The sequence below is a fragment of the Salvia splendens genome, chromosome 19 (assembly GCF_004379255.2).
Source record: "Salvia splendens isolate huo1 chromosome 19, SspV2, whole genome shotgun sequence".
Taxonomy (NCBI): Eukaryota; Viridiplantae; Streptophyta; class Magnoliopsida; order Lamiales; family Lamiaceae; genus Salvia; species Salvia splendens.
Window position 1 is genome coordinate 11,081,948 of NC_056050.1, and position 15,362 is coordinate 11,097,309.

A 15,362-nucleotide genomic window follows, 5' to 3' on the forward strand; every position below is an offset into this window, starting at 1 on the left:
GGCGGAATCTATAAAATTTCACAAGAACTCGGAAGAAAAAATTTCGTCGATTAGGGTTAGAGAGAGAATTTGAGAGAGAAGATTTGGGGATTTTTTCGTAGAGAGAGTGAGTATGATATGGAAAATAAAAAAAAGAGCACGGTTATAGCCTGTAGGTATGGGAAAGGACGATTTTGCAGGTGGTTGTAGGCGTGACGCGAGCGACCGTACGCCTCCCCATAAAGTTACCTTTTGAAATTGGAACCGGTGCTAACTCCCTCCAAAATTTTACTCCTCAACTCCCTGCCCCATGTGAATACGCTCTGCAATATCACACTTAGAAAAACATCAAACTGAAAATGAAACGCCAGACTCTCAGGTCAAGGATATGACAGTAAAAAAAATTCCCTAAGGAGTCTGGGATTTCGAAAATGTTTTTGGAAGATTATTTTTTTCTGATTTGTTTGGGTTTTCTTGATTTAAGGAAAGCAATTAAATATTTACACTTCCTTTCAAGTACTCTTGAGATTCCCTGGGTTAGGGCATGGAAAAAAAACTTCTCAATTTACTTGACCCAGGATTTCTTCAAGAACACTTCCTTCCTAGATTGGTTAGGCGATATCCGGGAGTGCGCGTAGAGGCACTTCGTCCACTACACACAGCTCCGAGTTATCCCAAAATACCTTCACACGATGACCATTGACGAGGAAATGCACAGAATTCGAGGCGCCTCCTTGGATCTCTACTGCTCCATTTGCACGAAGGCCAACGATAGCATATGGTCCGATCCACTTGGACTTTAGCTTTCTAGGCATCAACTTAAGCCTGGACTGGAACAGGAGAACTTTCTGCCCAACTTGTAGTTCCTTGGTCCGGAGTTTCTTATCATGCTAGAGCTTGGTCTTTTCTTTGTACCACATCGCGGACTTGTAAGACTCAAGCCTCAATTCTTCCAACTCCTGGAGCTGCAATTTCCTCTCTTCCTCACAAGCTTGAGGATTCATGTTAATCTCCTTGACCGCCCAGTATGCCTTGTGCTCCAGTCCAACTGGCAAGTGGCACATCTTTCCGAACACTAACCTGTACGGAGACATCCCAATAGGCGTCTTATATGCTGTCCTGTAAGCCTATAATGCATCGTCAAGCCTCTTACTCCTGTCTTTCCTTGACGGATTCATTGTCTTTTCAAGTATAGCTTTGATCTCCCTATTTGATATTTCCGCCTGGCCGTTAGACTGAGGATGATAAGGTGTAGACAACCTGTGGTGGACTCCATAGAGAAAATCGGGTTTCTAGGCCAATTGGCCTTTAAAGTTACGCAAATGTACCCACTCTGTTATCTATTCCAGTTATAGGAAACACGCCAACCTCATTGGCGTTTTGTTTTAGTGAAAACGCCAACTAAGATGGCGTTTTATAATGTCTCGTATTTTGCCCGTATTGTCTCCCATTACAGTTACGTTAAAACACGCCAATTGTGTTGGCGTTTACTACCTAAAAACGCCAATTGCGAAGGCGTGTTTATGAAATAAAAAACACCGACGGAAATTGCGTATTTTCTAAAAGACGCCTTCGAAGTTGGCGTCTTTAAGTACAGAAACGCCAACTACATTGGCGGGTTTACGTAAAAAACGCCAACCCCAATGGCGGGTTTTTACAGACTGTTATAGCAGCCCCTCATCTTCCAAATCGCGAAAAACACACACCACACACCATTCGCGATTTTCCATAGTAGCAGCGCCTCTCGTCGGGAATTCCTCCTACTCTCCGTGATTTCGCCCTCCATTTATCAATCGGTACTAGTTTTCCCCAAAATCTTCCAATTTATTTGGTTAGTATACTTATCTTTTACATTATTAGAGTAATTGTTGGATACTTAGCTAGGGTTTGTAATGGGTTGCAATTTGAGTTGAAATATTGTGCATATGGATTATTTGTATGACGTTAGTGTTGATTATTATGTTGGGTTGTTTGGATTTAAGTGAATTTGTGTATAAATTTGATTATAAACCAAAATCGTAGGGTTTTAAAACTTGAAAATTGGGCAAATTGATTTGGTTTATGTGGGTGTTGGTTAGTGTCTTTGTTTGTAGTTTGAATTGTTAATATTGTGTATATTGTTAGGTTGAAATTGAAATTGAAATGGTTAGGTTGGTCAAACTAAAATTGGGTAAGTTGAATTTGTGGAGAATTGATGTATATTGTGCATTTGAACGGTTACTTTTGTGTAGGTGAATTGTGTTATGATGTTGAAGTTGTGTATTGTGAATTATTTGATATAGGTGTTCCATTTTGTGATATTGTATAAAATTGTTTGTAATTATTGAATTTGTTTAGGTTTGTTTATTGTTTAATTTGGAATATGAATGTGTGTAGGTAATTTATGGCATCTTCTTCAACTTCTCGTCGTCGGCTCTTATGTGGTCCTGAGGACCCCTCCGTATTATATCTGCAGAGACAACACGTCTCTAATAACATATGGGCAGGAGTGCCATCGGAAGACGTACGGTGTAGAAGATACGAAGGAATCATATGGGATGTTCCCATAAATCCTCGTGTTTTGGCGGTTATAGATGAGATGGGGTTCGGCGGGATGTTGAGGTGTGGTCAACCGAAAGACATTGACCACCATCTTATCACCGCTTTGATCGAACGTTGGAGGCCTGAGACTCATACGTTTCATTTTCCAGTCGGTGAAGCGACTGTGAGCTTAGAAGACGTGGAGGTCTTATGGGGCCTCAAAACTGACGGTGAGCCTCTGACGGGTTACATCCCCACTAAGGATGTCGGATATTGGAAGGATGTTTGTTTGGATTTTCTTGGCTTTATTCCAGATGCAGTTGATCTAAAAGAAATGAACTGGAAGCAGACAAGCTTATCAAACCAACTGCGGATTGAGCTGAGTGATGACCACGAGCAATACATGTACAATCAACGTGCTCGTGTGTATTGTCTGCTGTTACTGGGTGGTCTACTGATCCCGAACGCCACCGGTAATAAAATTCCCTTCTTCTACCTTCAGTTTTTCATGGATATAGAACAATGTGGTAGCTATAGCTGGGGAGGTGCGACTCTTGCCTGCTTGTACCACAATCTATGTGAAGCTGCACTTGGTAAGAGGACCGATGTCGGGGGAGCTCTTACATTGTTACAGCTGTGGGCTTGGGAGAGAATCCCAATTATTAGACCGCAGATGCTGAACCCCACGCCCGTAGACTACTTACCATGTGCAGTCGCGTAAGTTGTCCACTAATTACTTTTTTAAGCATAATTGTTATTGATTTTTGTGTTGTTCGCTCATAATTTAATTTTTGTAGGTGGACTGGTCGGGCCTCTTATGTAAAAGCACCCGGACATTGCATTGAAACTTTCAGAGATCAGTTCTCAACAATGCATGCCAATCAGGTAATTTACATAACCTAAATTATTGCTAGATTGCTGTTTTTGATTGAACTTGTTTTGACTAAATAAGTTTCATATTTAGTTTATTTGGAGGCCGTACGTCAATCGAAATCTGGCGGATATTTGTGTTGCCGGTCCTATATGGACGTCGATGACAACACTAATCTGCTGGAATATGGTTGAGCCACACATGCCACAGCGAGTGCTGCGACAGTTTGGGATTGTCCAACCGTATATCCCGCTTGTCGACCGGTTCCACGGAACTGATTTTACGAAACAGGATCGCCGTGGCAAAGCAGGTCGGAACTGGGTTGAGTGGCACGCCAAGCATATACAAGATTGGCATAATAGGCACGACACGGTGTATGTTGATTTGGAGTACTCATTCGAGCCTGTTGCTACTGATGAGTACATGGATTGGTTTCGCCGGATAACCGTGGTGTACCTAACAAAACCCGGCGTGCATGCTCCTGAGGGCTTCCATGAAACGGCGGCCTCTCATCACTACGCGGTAAATTTCAACAACTATTCTTTATTTATATTCATATGATGAAATGTAATTAACACTGAAAATTGTAGGTGGATACCCTTCACAAAATACGCCACTTTCTTAGGGAGCAAGACATGTCAGGACGGCCGGATTTATTCACCATTTCGAGGATGGTTGAACATGGCCTCCAGATATGTGGGGAAGCTGAGACGATGGACTACCGTCCTTCCCAGCGCTCTGAGATGGACATCGAGGTGCCCGTGCGGCAAAAAGCGAAGCGGCGTGGAAAGAAGAAAGTTGGTGGACAGTCGTCATCATCAAGGATGGATACTCAATTGGTTGATGATTCTGATGACGATTTTGAGGCTCCTCCTCCACCAAGATCTGCCGTGCGGGGTCGTCACTCTGTCAGCCACACGGGTGGTACAGGAGAAGATATCGGTCTCAGCGATCAACAATCTCCACCTCGGTCTTCTGTGAGAGACGACTTTTTTGATGTTGATTTAGAGAATGCTGTCGTTGAAGATACTCCTCCGTCCAGAATCCCTAAGACCAGTATCGGGAAGGGAATCCGTAGTCTGTTTATGCGGAAAAGGCGAGACGAGTGATTTTTATTGGTGTTGGTTGTAATTTGATACATTCTATATAAATTGGTGTTTTTTTATTGATTTGACCGCTTCATATTAGTAATTTGATATATTCTATTGATATTGGTAGTTTTCATTGATTTCCCGTATTTATATTGTAAGTTGATAAATGCGCGGTTTTTATATTAGATAATTGGGCTATTTGCAAACACGCCATTCAAGATGGCGTTTTTAAGTTGGTAACACACGCCGTGGCTGAGCTACTGAACAAACACGCCAACCTGATAGGCGTTTTTTTGATAACACGCCACTTATGATGGCGTTTTTAAATAACGCCACTCACAATGGCGTTTTTATAACTAAAACACGCCAACTCCATATGCGTTTTTTAATCACGCCACTCACAATGGCGTTTTTAAGATGGGCAAATTTTTGATGGCGTTTTTCCAACGCGGAGGTTGAGCTACTGAACAAACACGCCAATACCAGTTGGCGTTTTTAAAACACGCCACTTAGGTTGGCGTTTTATCACAAACACGCCAACCGCATAGGCGTTTTTTACTAAAACACGACAATCGCATAGGCGTTTTTACCAAACCACGCCAACTTCAATGGCGTGTTTTAGTTAAAAAAACAGCCCAAGCCAAAATATAATTATAACATTTCGTGTGTTTCGATTCAAGCCAAAATGTAAGTATAACATTACAATGTTCAATTCAATAAATATCTACGATTATAAACAGAACAATGTTCAATTCAACTAAATAGTTGTTACACGTTCAATTGTCTCGCCTTCTCCGGGTAAAGAAGCTACGGATACCCTTTCCGATTCTGGCGGTGGAGAGTCTAGACGGAGGAGTATCTTGCACAACGACATTCTCTAGATCAACCCCGAAAAAATCGTCTCGCACATAAGACCTAGGTGGAGAATGTGGGATATCACCGAGCCCGATGTCTTCGCCTGTATAACCAGTGTGGCTGACAGAATGACGACCTCGAACTGCAGATGTTGGTGGAGGTGGAGGCATAAAATCGTGAGAGGCATCATCAGTGTGGCTGATAGAATGACGACCTCGAACTGCAGATCTTGATGGAGGTGGAGGCATAAAATCGTGAGCGGCATCATCTACCAACTGAGTATCCATCCTCGAACGAGCATTCGGGCAGTTGCGTCTGTCGTGCCCTGGTTGACGGCAATGTTTACATCGGCGTTGGGTTCGTGGCTGGTCAGTTTCACGGACATCCATCTGATTACGAATCCTAGTAGTACGGTATCGACCGCGACTTTTAGGCATTAACTGAGCTCGTGAACATTGCAAAGTCCATTCAGGCACGGCCCAATAATCTTGGTGTCTGATTGGATTGAACACCGTAGAATATTGGTGTACCCAAACACTTGTGCGGTATACGTTATCAACAAGCGACAGCATGGGCTCGTTTCTAAACCGCGCAACTGCCGCTGCATGTGAACATGGAAGTCTCCACATCTGCCACTTTTGACATTTGCAGTTCGACTCCAAGTACTTTACCTTCCACTTATTACCACCCTTTCCACCAATTCGACTCTTTGTTCGAACCACATAAAGCCCTGCAATTGTGTTTGGGACTCTCACATTATGTAATTGACCTTTTACATCAGATTTACACACCTTTGCATGGGCCCACGGGGTAAGTGGTGTGGCACACTGTGTTGCTGCAAGTGACCGCTCATTAAACCATTCTATTGTCCTCCAAAATATCAGATCAATGCAAGCTTTAATTGGGAGTTGTCTTGCGCCTCTCAACACATTGTTGTAAGATTCCACCATATTAGTGGTCATCTCACCCCATCGTTTGTGTTTGTCATACGCCAAACTCCATTTTTCTAACTCCACGGCATCAAGGTACTGCACGGCCTCGTCGTTGATGGTTCGAAGTAAACGACGTCTGTTCTTAAACTTGCGTTTCTTGGTAGCAATACCAATTTTCCAAACAAGTCTTTTTACCATGATGCCTTTATGATTCTGCAAAACATTCTTTCTAACATGTACCAAGCAAAATCGGTGATGCCCCACATTGGGTTCTTCTTTCCATATGGGAGAATTCATTGCATCTATGATTCCCACATGCCTATCTGATATTACACATATTTCATGCTTTGCCACGTGAAGTCTAATACGTTCCATAAACCAATTCCAACTTTGTATGGTTTCCTCATCAACAATGGCATATGCAATAGGCAAACATTTCTTATTAGCATCAAATCCAACGGCAATAAGAATTTTACCTCGAAATCGTCCACGTAGATGAGTTCCATCAACGGTTAAAACTGGTTTGCATAGTTGAAAAGCCTCCACAGCTGGACCAAAAGCCCAAAATACGTACTTGAAAACCTTGTTCATACCGTTGCTTGATCTGTCATCATGCAACCATTCGACAATTGTGCCAGGATTTTGTCTTTGCACCTCATTCAAATAAGCTGGTAAAACTTTGAAATTCCACTCCCACGAACCATACACAAGCTCAATAGCTGTCCTCCGAGCATACCATGCTTTCTTGTAACTAACTTTCACATGAAATCTATTTTCAATATCCGCCACAATTGCTTTTACCTTGTAGCAAGGATCGTTTTCTATTTGATGGCGAACACTCAACGCTATCATACCCGACGTAAGATTAGCGTGCCCATTATAATTACGATCCCCCATGCAAGTATGAGCAGTGCTAAACACTCTAATTTGCCAGTGTTCATCATGCTTCCTCAGTGTTGCTCGGCACTCCCACAAACATTTAGGTAAGGACTTATCTTTCGGATTTCCTTGTGGCCACTTACAAACTGCATGCCATCTCTTTCCTTTACTTTCAACGACTGTATATTGGCGGATTTTTTTCAAATGCCAATGAGTGACAGCTGACTTCAATTCCAATTTGGTTTTAAATTTAGTATGCAACCCGACATTGCTCGGATCTTTTTCACTCCAATAATGCACATTGAGATCATCAGACTCAAAGTTTTTTGGATCAAAACTATCATACGGACCTGGTAAGGTGCGAAAATAGTTCATACCAGGCTGTGGGAACTGTGGAACTACTCTTTCTCGTACTGCTCTTCCTCCAGTTGATGTTTCTCCAACCACTGTTTCTCCAACCGGAATGGATGTGCTTGGAGCAACAAATTGGTCCTCATCCGACGAAGCACCATCTGAATCTGTACTATCCGGGTCGACATCTTCAGAATCATAAGGTGATTGTGGATCAAGAAAGTCGGCTTTATCAGGACCAATTATGGCCTCAATCACATCACAGTTGTCACTGTCCCCTAAATGCACGCCTCCAACATCAAAATCTTGTGTTGTATCGAAGCATGGTTCTTGGCCTCTCGTAGACGTACCAACATCAAAATCTTGTGTTGCAGCGAAATATGGTTCTCGGCCTCTCGTAGACGTACCAACATCATTACTCATGAGAAGATGACTATGTTGTTGAGTAATTGACGAATACTCAACATACAATTCAATTTGACCTCCTGTAGTCATACTCTCACTAAACATTATTGGCATGTATACTTCTTCTAGTAAAATACCTATATACGTGATTGAAGATCCATGCCATATATGACGTTTCCATACTATTTGAAGTTTGTTTTCAAATATGTTTATCCCCATCCTTTCACAAATTGTTTCCACAAGCTTATCGTAGGAAATACTTTCATCCAACATAATCAATCCTTTTGCAAAGGAGGATCATATGAAATAACTGTTCCGGGAATTATCTTTCCACCCCAATATAAATAGACACACCACGTCATACTATCTGCATTAATGTCAAACACAAATATTGGTCAAAAATATTTCTTTACAGTACACTACAATATATACTATCATAACAACCTATCAAATATGGGTAAAATATTAGATATACTACAACATATAATACCATAACAATTGGTCAAAATATTTCTATTAATTACAATACAATTTATAATACTATAACAAACCAGCAAATAATTATATAAATTACACTACAATATATACTATCATAATAATCCAACACAAATATTAGTACACTAATGTTTGGAAGAATAATGAGTACAAAATTCGATATACTAACCGATTACGAGGACTAATATTTGGAAGAATGAGCCACAATAGAAATCTACACCCTTCAATCCGACCAAGGCAAGATTTTTCGCGTTTTTCAGTTTTGGGAGGTTTTTTCGCCGTTTTGGAGAGGGAATGTGACGATGGTTTTGCGATTTTGGGGCAGATCTGGAAGATAAGGTTCAACAGAAAAACGCCTACGCAATTGGCGTTTTTTTCTAAACACGCCAACGAAATTGGCGTTTTTTAGTTAAACACGCCATCGAAATTGGCGTTTTATAACATAAAAACGCCATCATCATAGGCGTGTTCAATTAAACACGGTAACAAAGTTGGCGTGTTTAAATTTAAGTATATTGGTTGAAAATACACCCAAAATACGGTCAACATATAACACGCCAACACAGTTGGCGTTTTTGCGTAATGACGCGCCAATGTCACTGGCGTTTTTATTTATAAACACGCCAATGAGGTTGGCGTGTTTCCTATAACTGGAATAGATAACAAAGTGGGTACATTTGCGTAATTTTAAAGGCCAATTGGCCTAGAAACCCGATTTTCTCGGACTCCATACTTCTTCATCAGATCTTCTATCGTACGGTTCCGGAAGTGAGTTCCTTGATCCAAAATAACAGCCCTAGGAACACCGTACCTGTTAAAAATGTTAGCCCTAAGAAATTTTGCCACCTCACCAGCTTCGCAAGATGTGGTGGCTTTTGCCTCTGTCCATTTCGAAACATAATCCACCGCCACAAGTATGTATGCATTCCCATATAAACATGGAAATGGACTCATGAAGTCCATTCCCCAGACGTCGAAAATCTCACAAACGATGACAGGGACTTGCGGCATTTCATCTCTTTTGGAGATTCCGCCAGTCTGTTGACACCTTTCACAATTCTGACAGAATTCGAACGTCTAACACCTTCCTCGCGGTCTTCCTTGGTCCAAAGTGACCTCCACATGCTAGAGCGTGGCAATGATTCAGCACATCCCTTTGTTCTCACTCTGGAATACATCTCCTAATTACTTGGTCAGCTCCCATCCTCCATAGATACGGGTAGTCCCAAAAATAGTACTTGGCTTCGCTTTTTAGTTTCATCTTCTGGGCCCCAGAAATTTCTTGGGAACTGGGCACTTCTCTGGTGACCAAGTAATTTGCTAGGTCTGCGAACCATGGCTCAGCATTTATCTGGCATTTTTCCTTTATCAGCATCTCCTGGACCTGTTACTGCCATTATCTCTTCCCAACTGATAGGTCAGGGCGAACTTTCCAGATAATATAGATGTTCCTCCGGGAACGCATCAGGTATTGCTTCGTCTGTTTCTCCCTGGTAAATGCGACTCAAGTGGTCGGCTACCTTGTTCTCTGTTCCTTTCTTGTCTCTGACTTCCCAGTCATTCCTGTAAGAGTAAAACCCAACGGATTAACCTTGGCTTAGACTCCTTCTTCGCCAATAAGTACTTTATTGCAGCGTGATCGGTGAAAACTATCTCCTTAGACCCCAGCAAGTACGGGCGAAACTTCTCAAATGAGTACACAACTGCCAACATTTCCTTCTCCGTGGTGTCATAATTTTCTGGGCCTGATTGAGCATTTTTTACGCATAAAAAATCACATAGCTTTTCCCATCGACTCTTTGACCTAGCACCGCCCCTACTGCGTAATCACTTGCGTCGCACATTATTTCAAAGGGTAGATTCCAGTCGAGTGCTCTAATAATGGAAGCAGATACTAGTCTAATCCTTCAACAGCTGAAAAGCCTTTTTGCACTACTCATCGAAAACAAAATCGACATCGTTATGGCAACAAGTGAGTAAGTGGCTGAGCATCTTGAGAAATCCTTTATGAACCTCCTATAGAATCCAGCATGCCCTATGAATCCTCTTACTTTCTTTCTGATTTGTCGGGTAAGGCAGTTTAAGATCACATCAATCTTTGCTTGGTCTACCTGTATACCTCTTTCTGATACCACATGTCCTAGGACAATTCCTTCTGGGACCATAAAGTGGCATTTCTCGAAATTCAAAACCAAATGCTTTTCCTGGCCCTCCTCAACACTATATCCAAACTTGCCAAACATGAGTGAAATGAATTCCCGTACACATGAGTCGTCCATAAAAATCTCGATGCAATCCTCTAGGAGATCCGAGAAGATACTCATCATACACCGCTGAAAAGTTGTCTGGCGCATTGCACAGACCAAACGGCATCTTTCTGTAAGCATACGTTCCGAAGGGACACGTGAAAGTTGTCTCTCCTGGTCCTCGGGATCCACGTAGATTTGAAAAATACCCACTATATCCGTCTAGGAAACAGAAATATTGCTTGCCCGCCAACCTCTCCAACATCTGGTCAATGAAAGGTGGAGGAAAATGGTCTTTCTTAGTCGCTTCATTTAACTTCCTATAATCGATGCACATCCTCCACCTAGTAACTAGTCGGGTGGCACCAACTCATTCTTGTCGTTCTTGACCACCTGTATTCCCGACTTCTTTGGTACCATATGTACTGGACTCACCCATTCACTGTCCGGTATGGAATAAATGATACCTAGGGAGAGTAGCTTCAATACTTCCTTCAGCACCTCCTCCCTCATGTTAGGATTCAATTTACGTTGAGGATCTCTGCGGCTTTTACGTCCCTCTTCTAGCCGAATGTGATGCATGCACATATCTGGACTGATTCCTACCAAATCAGAGAGTGTCCACCCAATAACCTTCTTGTTCCTCCGAATTACCTTCAGCAGTTCCTCTTCTTGTCCCTCGGCTCAAGCTGCTGTTAATAATCACAGGGAAAGTTTCATTCTTCTCTAGATACGCATACTTGAGACCTGGTGAAAGTGTTTTCAGTTCTTTCTTGAGACCTGCATCATCAATGCTGAATGTATATTTCTCCCCATTGTAATCAAGGCAAATGGTGCCATCAAAAACATCAATGATAGTCCTTAGCGGTACGTAGGAAAGGTCTCCCTAAAAGTACTCCGCCATACTCTGCAGACTCACTATCACTCATCTTAATCATATGGAAGTCAGCTGGGTACAAGAAGTCATGTACCTTTACTATCACGTTCTCAAGCACACCTTCAGGACAATGCATGACCTGTCTGCCAATTGGATCACAACTTTCGTGTCCACCATGCCTACCCCTACTAACTTCTTGTATATAGAAAGTGGTAACACATTTATGGGATGCACCTAAGTCACACATAGCATGTTCGATTTTCTACATCACCAATAGAGATGGGCAAAGTAAACATACTTGGATCATTTCATTTCAAAGGCATCCTCCGCTTCTGAATTACCGCGGACACGTTCTCGCCTATCAGAATTTTCCACTAGGTCTCGCCTTACCAGCTATAAATTCCATGATGAACTTGCTAAACACTGGCAATTTCAGAGCCTGTAAGAATGGTAGATTGATTTCAAGCTTTCCAAAAATGTCCATAAAATCTACCGGCTCATCCGTCTTTTTCTTTACTTCCCCTCGGCTTGGGAATGGTTTCGGTCGCTTCCCTGTTCCTGTAGAGCTACCGGCCGAGAATTCTTCAACATCTTTCTTCTCCTCTTCCCTTACCAACTCTGGCCCTGGATCGAGGAAAAATGGTTCAGTTTCTCTAGGCAATGGTTTCTCCAAATCTCCTGCCCTGAGTTCATCTCTATCATGGGATTGTTTGCAGCCAAGTTCATCGGTCTAGAGGTTATACCCTCTGTTTCCTTGCCCTCGGTGGGATCTGTGACTTCCTTCGGTCTCATTGCTTAGGCCTTCGTAACCCCTTGCCAGACCGTAAGGTAATTTGGCTAATAGTGGCCCTATCAGGCATTTTACTGAGGCAGGAATTTTACCCTCATTACCACCTCGCATGTCACTCAAGGAAGTAGCAATCTGTGACAGCTGCCTTGTTAACATATCCATTGCCGCCTTTTTTCTTGCTGAGCATCCTGAAGCTTGTGGACTACGTCATTGTTCGACTGTAAGGTTGTTCTGCAATGTGCTGCTGAGAACTGATGAGGTCGTGCACCATTTCAGCAAGATTCCTTGGTGGCTTAGAACTTCGGCTGACTGGGGTCGGGTCCTGCATTCTAGTTTGCTCCACTTCCTTGGGTCGGGCGAATATTTCCTTGACCTGGGTAGGTGGGTTGGAAATTCCTTTGGTGTGGTGGCACATAAGAGTTCCCCTGATGGTTTTGATTCATGTTTCCCCAGTTCGAGTGGTCTCCCTGGTTCTGATTGTTCCAATTGCCTTGCCCTTCATGATTACTCCAGCTGCCCTGCCTCTCGGGCTGAGGTGCAAACTGTATACTCTGTTGTAGTACTGGCTAGCTCCGTTCGTTATCAGGCCATTTAAAATTTGGATGATTCCTCCAGGGTGCATCTCTTTGTCTCCCGGGGTTCCAACTTCCATCGGGGTTCCAACTCCCATCGCATTCACCTGGGCCTGGTAATCTCTTTACTGGGATCCGTAATATTGTTGAAATTGGGACTCTCCCGGACCAGATGGTTTCTCCTTCTCCGGTGGCGCTGGCGAATTAGTTTTTTCGATAGCATTCAAAAGAGCCTTCTCGAGTCTATCTATCTTTGCCTCTACCTTATCATCATCTTGTTCCCTCAGTGCATTCGCAGAACCTCTTCTCACAGCATTCCTTGGACTATCATATGTCTTCTTGGCATCTATCAATTTCCTCAGAATCTCTCGTGCCTCACTTCCTCTTTCAGTGTAAAATTCCCTCCGCTTGGGAATTCATCAAGTCCTTCGACTCAGGAGTCGCTCCTTCATAAAACAGAGAATAGGTCTCTGCCTCTATCATCCGTGATTCGGGCATGCATCCAGCAATCCTTTGAACCTTGTCCAGTATTGGCTCAATGACTCGTCATAGTCCTGTTTGCACTCCACTATCTCCTTCTTCAGAGCATTCGTCTTGTTGGATGGGAAGAAATAATCTAAAAACTCCAATTTAAAGTCTCTCCAAGTGCGGATAGAATCCAGGGGTAACGGTAATAGCCATGTGTTGGCCTCCCCCTTCAGAGTGAAAGGAATCGCGCGCAAGCGATAGTCCTCCGTCGCATCATTTGGACTCTTTTGGATGCTGCACAATTTACAGAATTCATTCAAAAACTCATACGGGCACTCACTTCTTCGCCTAGAAAATGTTGGTAAGATGTCGAGCTCATTCGTCTTGATCTCAATGGACCTCTGACGTGGGTTCGTCACTATGGTCTGTGTTGGCTCTCTATCTAAATGGGCAGTTAGCGACCCTATCTCCGGATCTGGGTCTACTACGTGCGCCATGACTACTTCCTCTATTTCTCCTGTTTCTGAATCTGTTTCCGACTCTGGTGGTGACTCCTGATCTTCATGTCCTGACGACGCCCAAGATTTGTTGCTAGTAAATCCACCCGGCAACGGCGCCATTTGAAGTGTGTGAGGAGAATAGCAAAAGTGCTCGTGCGTGCTTCTGGTGTTATACTAGGTCGAGATGCCAAGTCCTATGAATCCACTAGATCACTTGGTCTATGAACTCAAGAGAACACGGAATGCTCTGTCGTTGGGCACACTAAACTCCCCTTCAAAGATCCCTCAACCCGAATACTATGGATTAGTATAGAGAAGCAAGGGTCGATCCCACGAAGATGGACACGTAAGAAAGCATTTAGAAACTTTGGACAAGGGCGGCTGCTGCCACGCAAACTGGGTTGAGGTTTAACTATGACTAGACCTAGGCAAGAAATGTAACACTAGACCTAGGAAATTGTAAACATGCTGAGATCAAACATCATCAAGACTACGGGATATTAAATTCCCTTCCTAGACCGTGTAAACGGCTACCTAATAGACCAGACAGGAAGCATATAACAGTGGGGACCATAATTCCAGAATTAGCAAGTACGGCAGAAAGGCTGCAAATAACAAACTGAAACTCTAACTAACAACGACATGCATTTTTTTAACTGAAAAAAACGAAGATGAAGAAACAGAGCATGTACCTAGATTCGAACAGAATATAAAAGTTGGGTCGTCGGGAACTTACAACAAACCGGAAATAACACAGATCTACATATTCCAGACGGAATGAAATGAAAACACGAAGGATAGGCATAAATTTAAACCAACTCTGCTCAGATTTACGTCGGATGCTTAATCCACACCGGATCCAAGCGAGATCCGAACCAAACAACAACCTCAATCAACTCCATATCTTCCGATCTAACAGATCTACCCGATCAACACCGAATTCAAACGATTCCAATCAACTCAGCTACAACACCGAATTCAAACCTCCGATTCAACCACCAACAAACTCTGACCAACCCGATCCAGCCATTACTCTGCACAGATTCAGTGAGCAATTGCGAAACGCATCCAACACAAGTAAACTAACTCAAACTCCAGAAAATCACAGGAGTGAAATCAGAAATCAACATCCACGACATAACAAATAATTAAACTTGCATTAAACACAAAAATATTCGTTAAAAACAGAGAGCCAAGCTCCGAACAACGAAGCTCGGTGAAATCCACAAAATACGAGAAATAAACTAGAAATTATTTCTTTGCCCTCGACAGGACGGTGTTACACCTAGATGGAACTAAAGTAAAAAGGAAGTGAACCCAGCCGTGAACCCTCGAATTTCCCAAAGAGAACCTAAGTGTGTAAGAGAAAAGTGAGCACCTAGCTACAATCCGTAACGAGGCCTCCACCGAGAAGGTCCCTCTAGAATGCATGCTTCCTTCCTTATATAGGCGCGGACATAATCTTCTAGAAGCCTTCGTAGAAATCTCCATTCTACCCTTCAGCTCCGAGATTTCCTCCGTCTTGCAATTT

At 42.8% G+C, this 15,362-nt stretch overlaps 1 protein-coding gene across 1 annotated transcript; it reads left to right on the top strand.

Moving 5' to 3' along the window:
- The first annotated feature begins 2,159 nt into the window (after window positions 1-2,159).
- On the top strand, window positions 2,160-4,527 carry LOC121779019 (serine/threonine-protein phosphatase 7 long form homolog). The gene is made up of 4 exons (XM_042176374.1): window positions 2,160-3,216; window positions 3,297-3,384; window positions 3,464-3,892; window positions 3,961-4,527. The coding sequence occupies exons 1-4, from the start codon at window positions 2,363-2,365 to the stop codon at window positions 4,477-4,479; spliced, it is 1,890 nt and encodes a 629-aa protein (XP_042032308.1). The 5' UTR covers window positions 2,160-2,362; the 3' UTR covers window positions 4,480-4,527.
- Window positions 4,528-15,362: the final 10,835 nt, after the last annotated feature.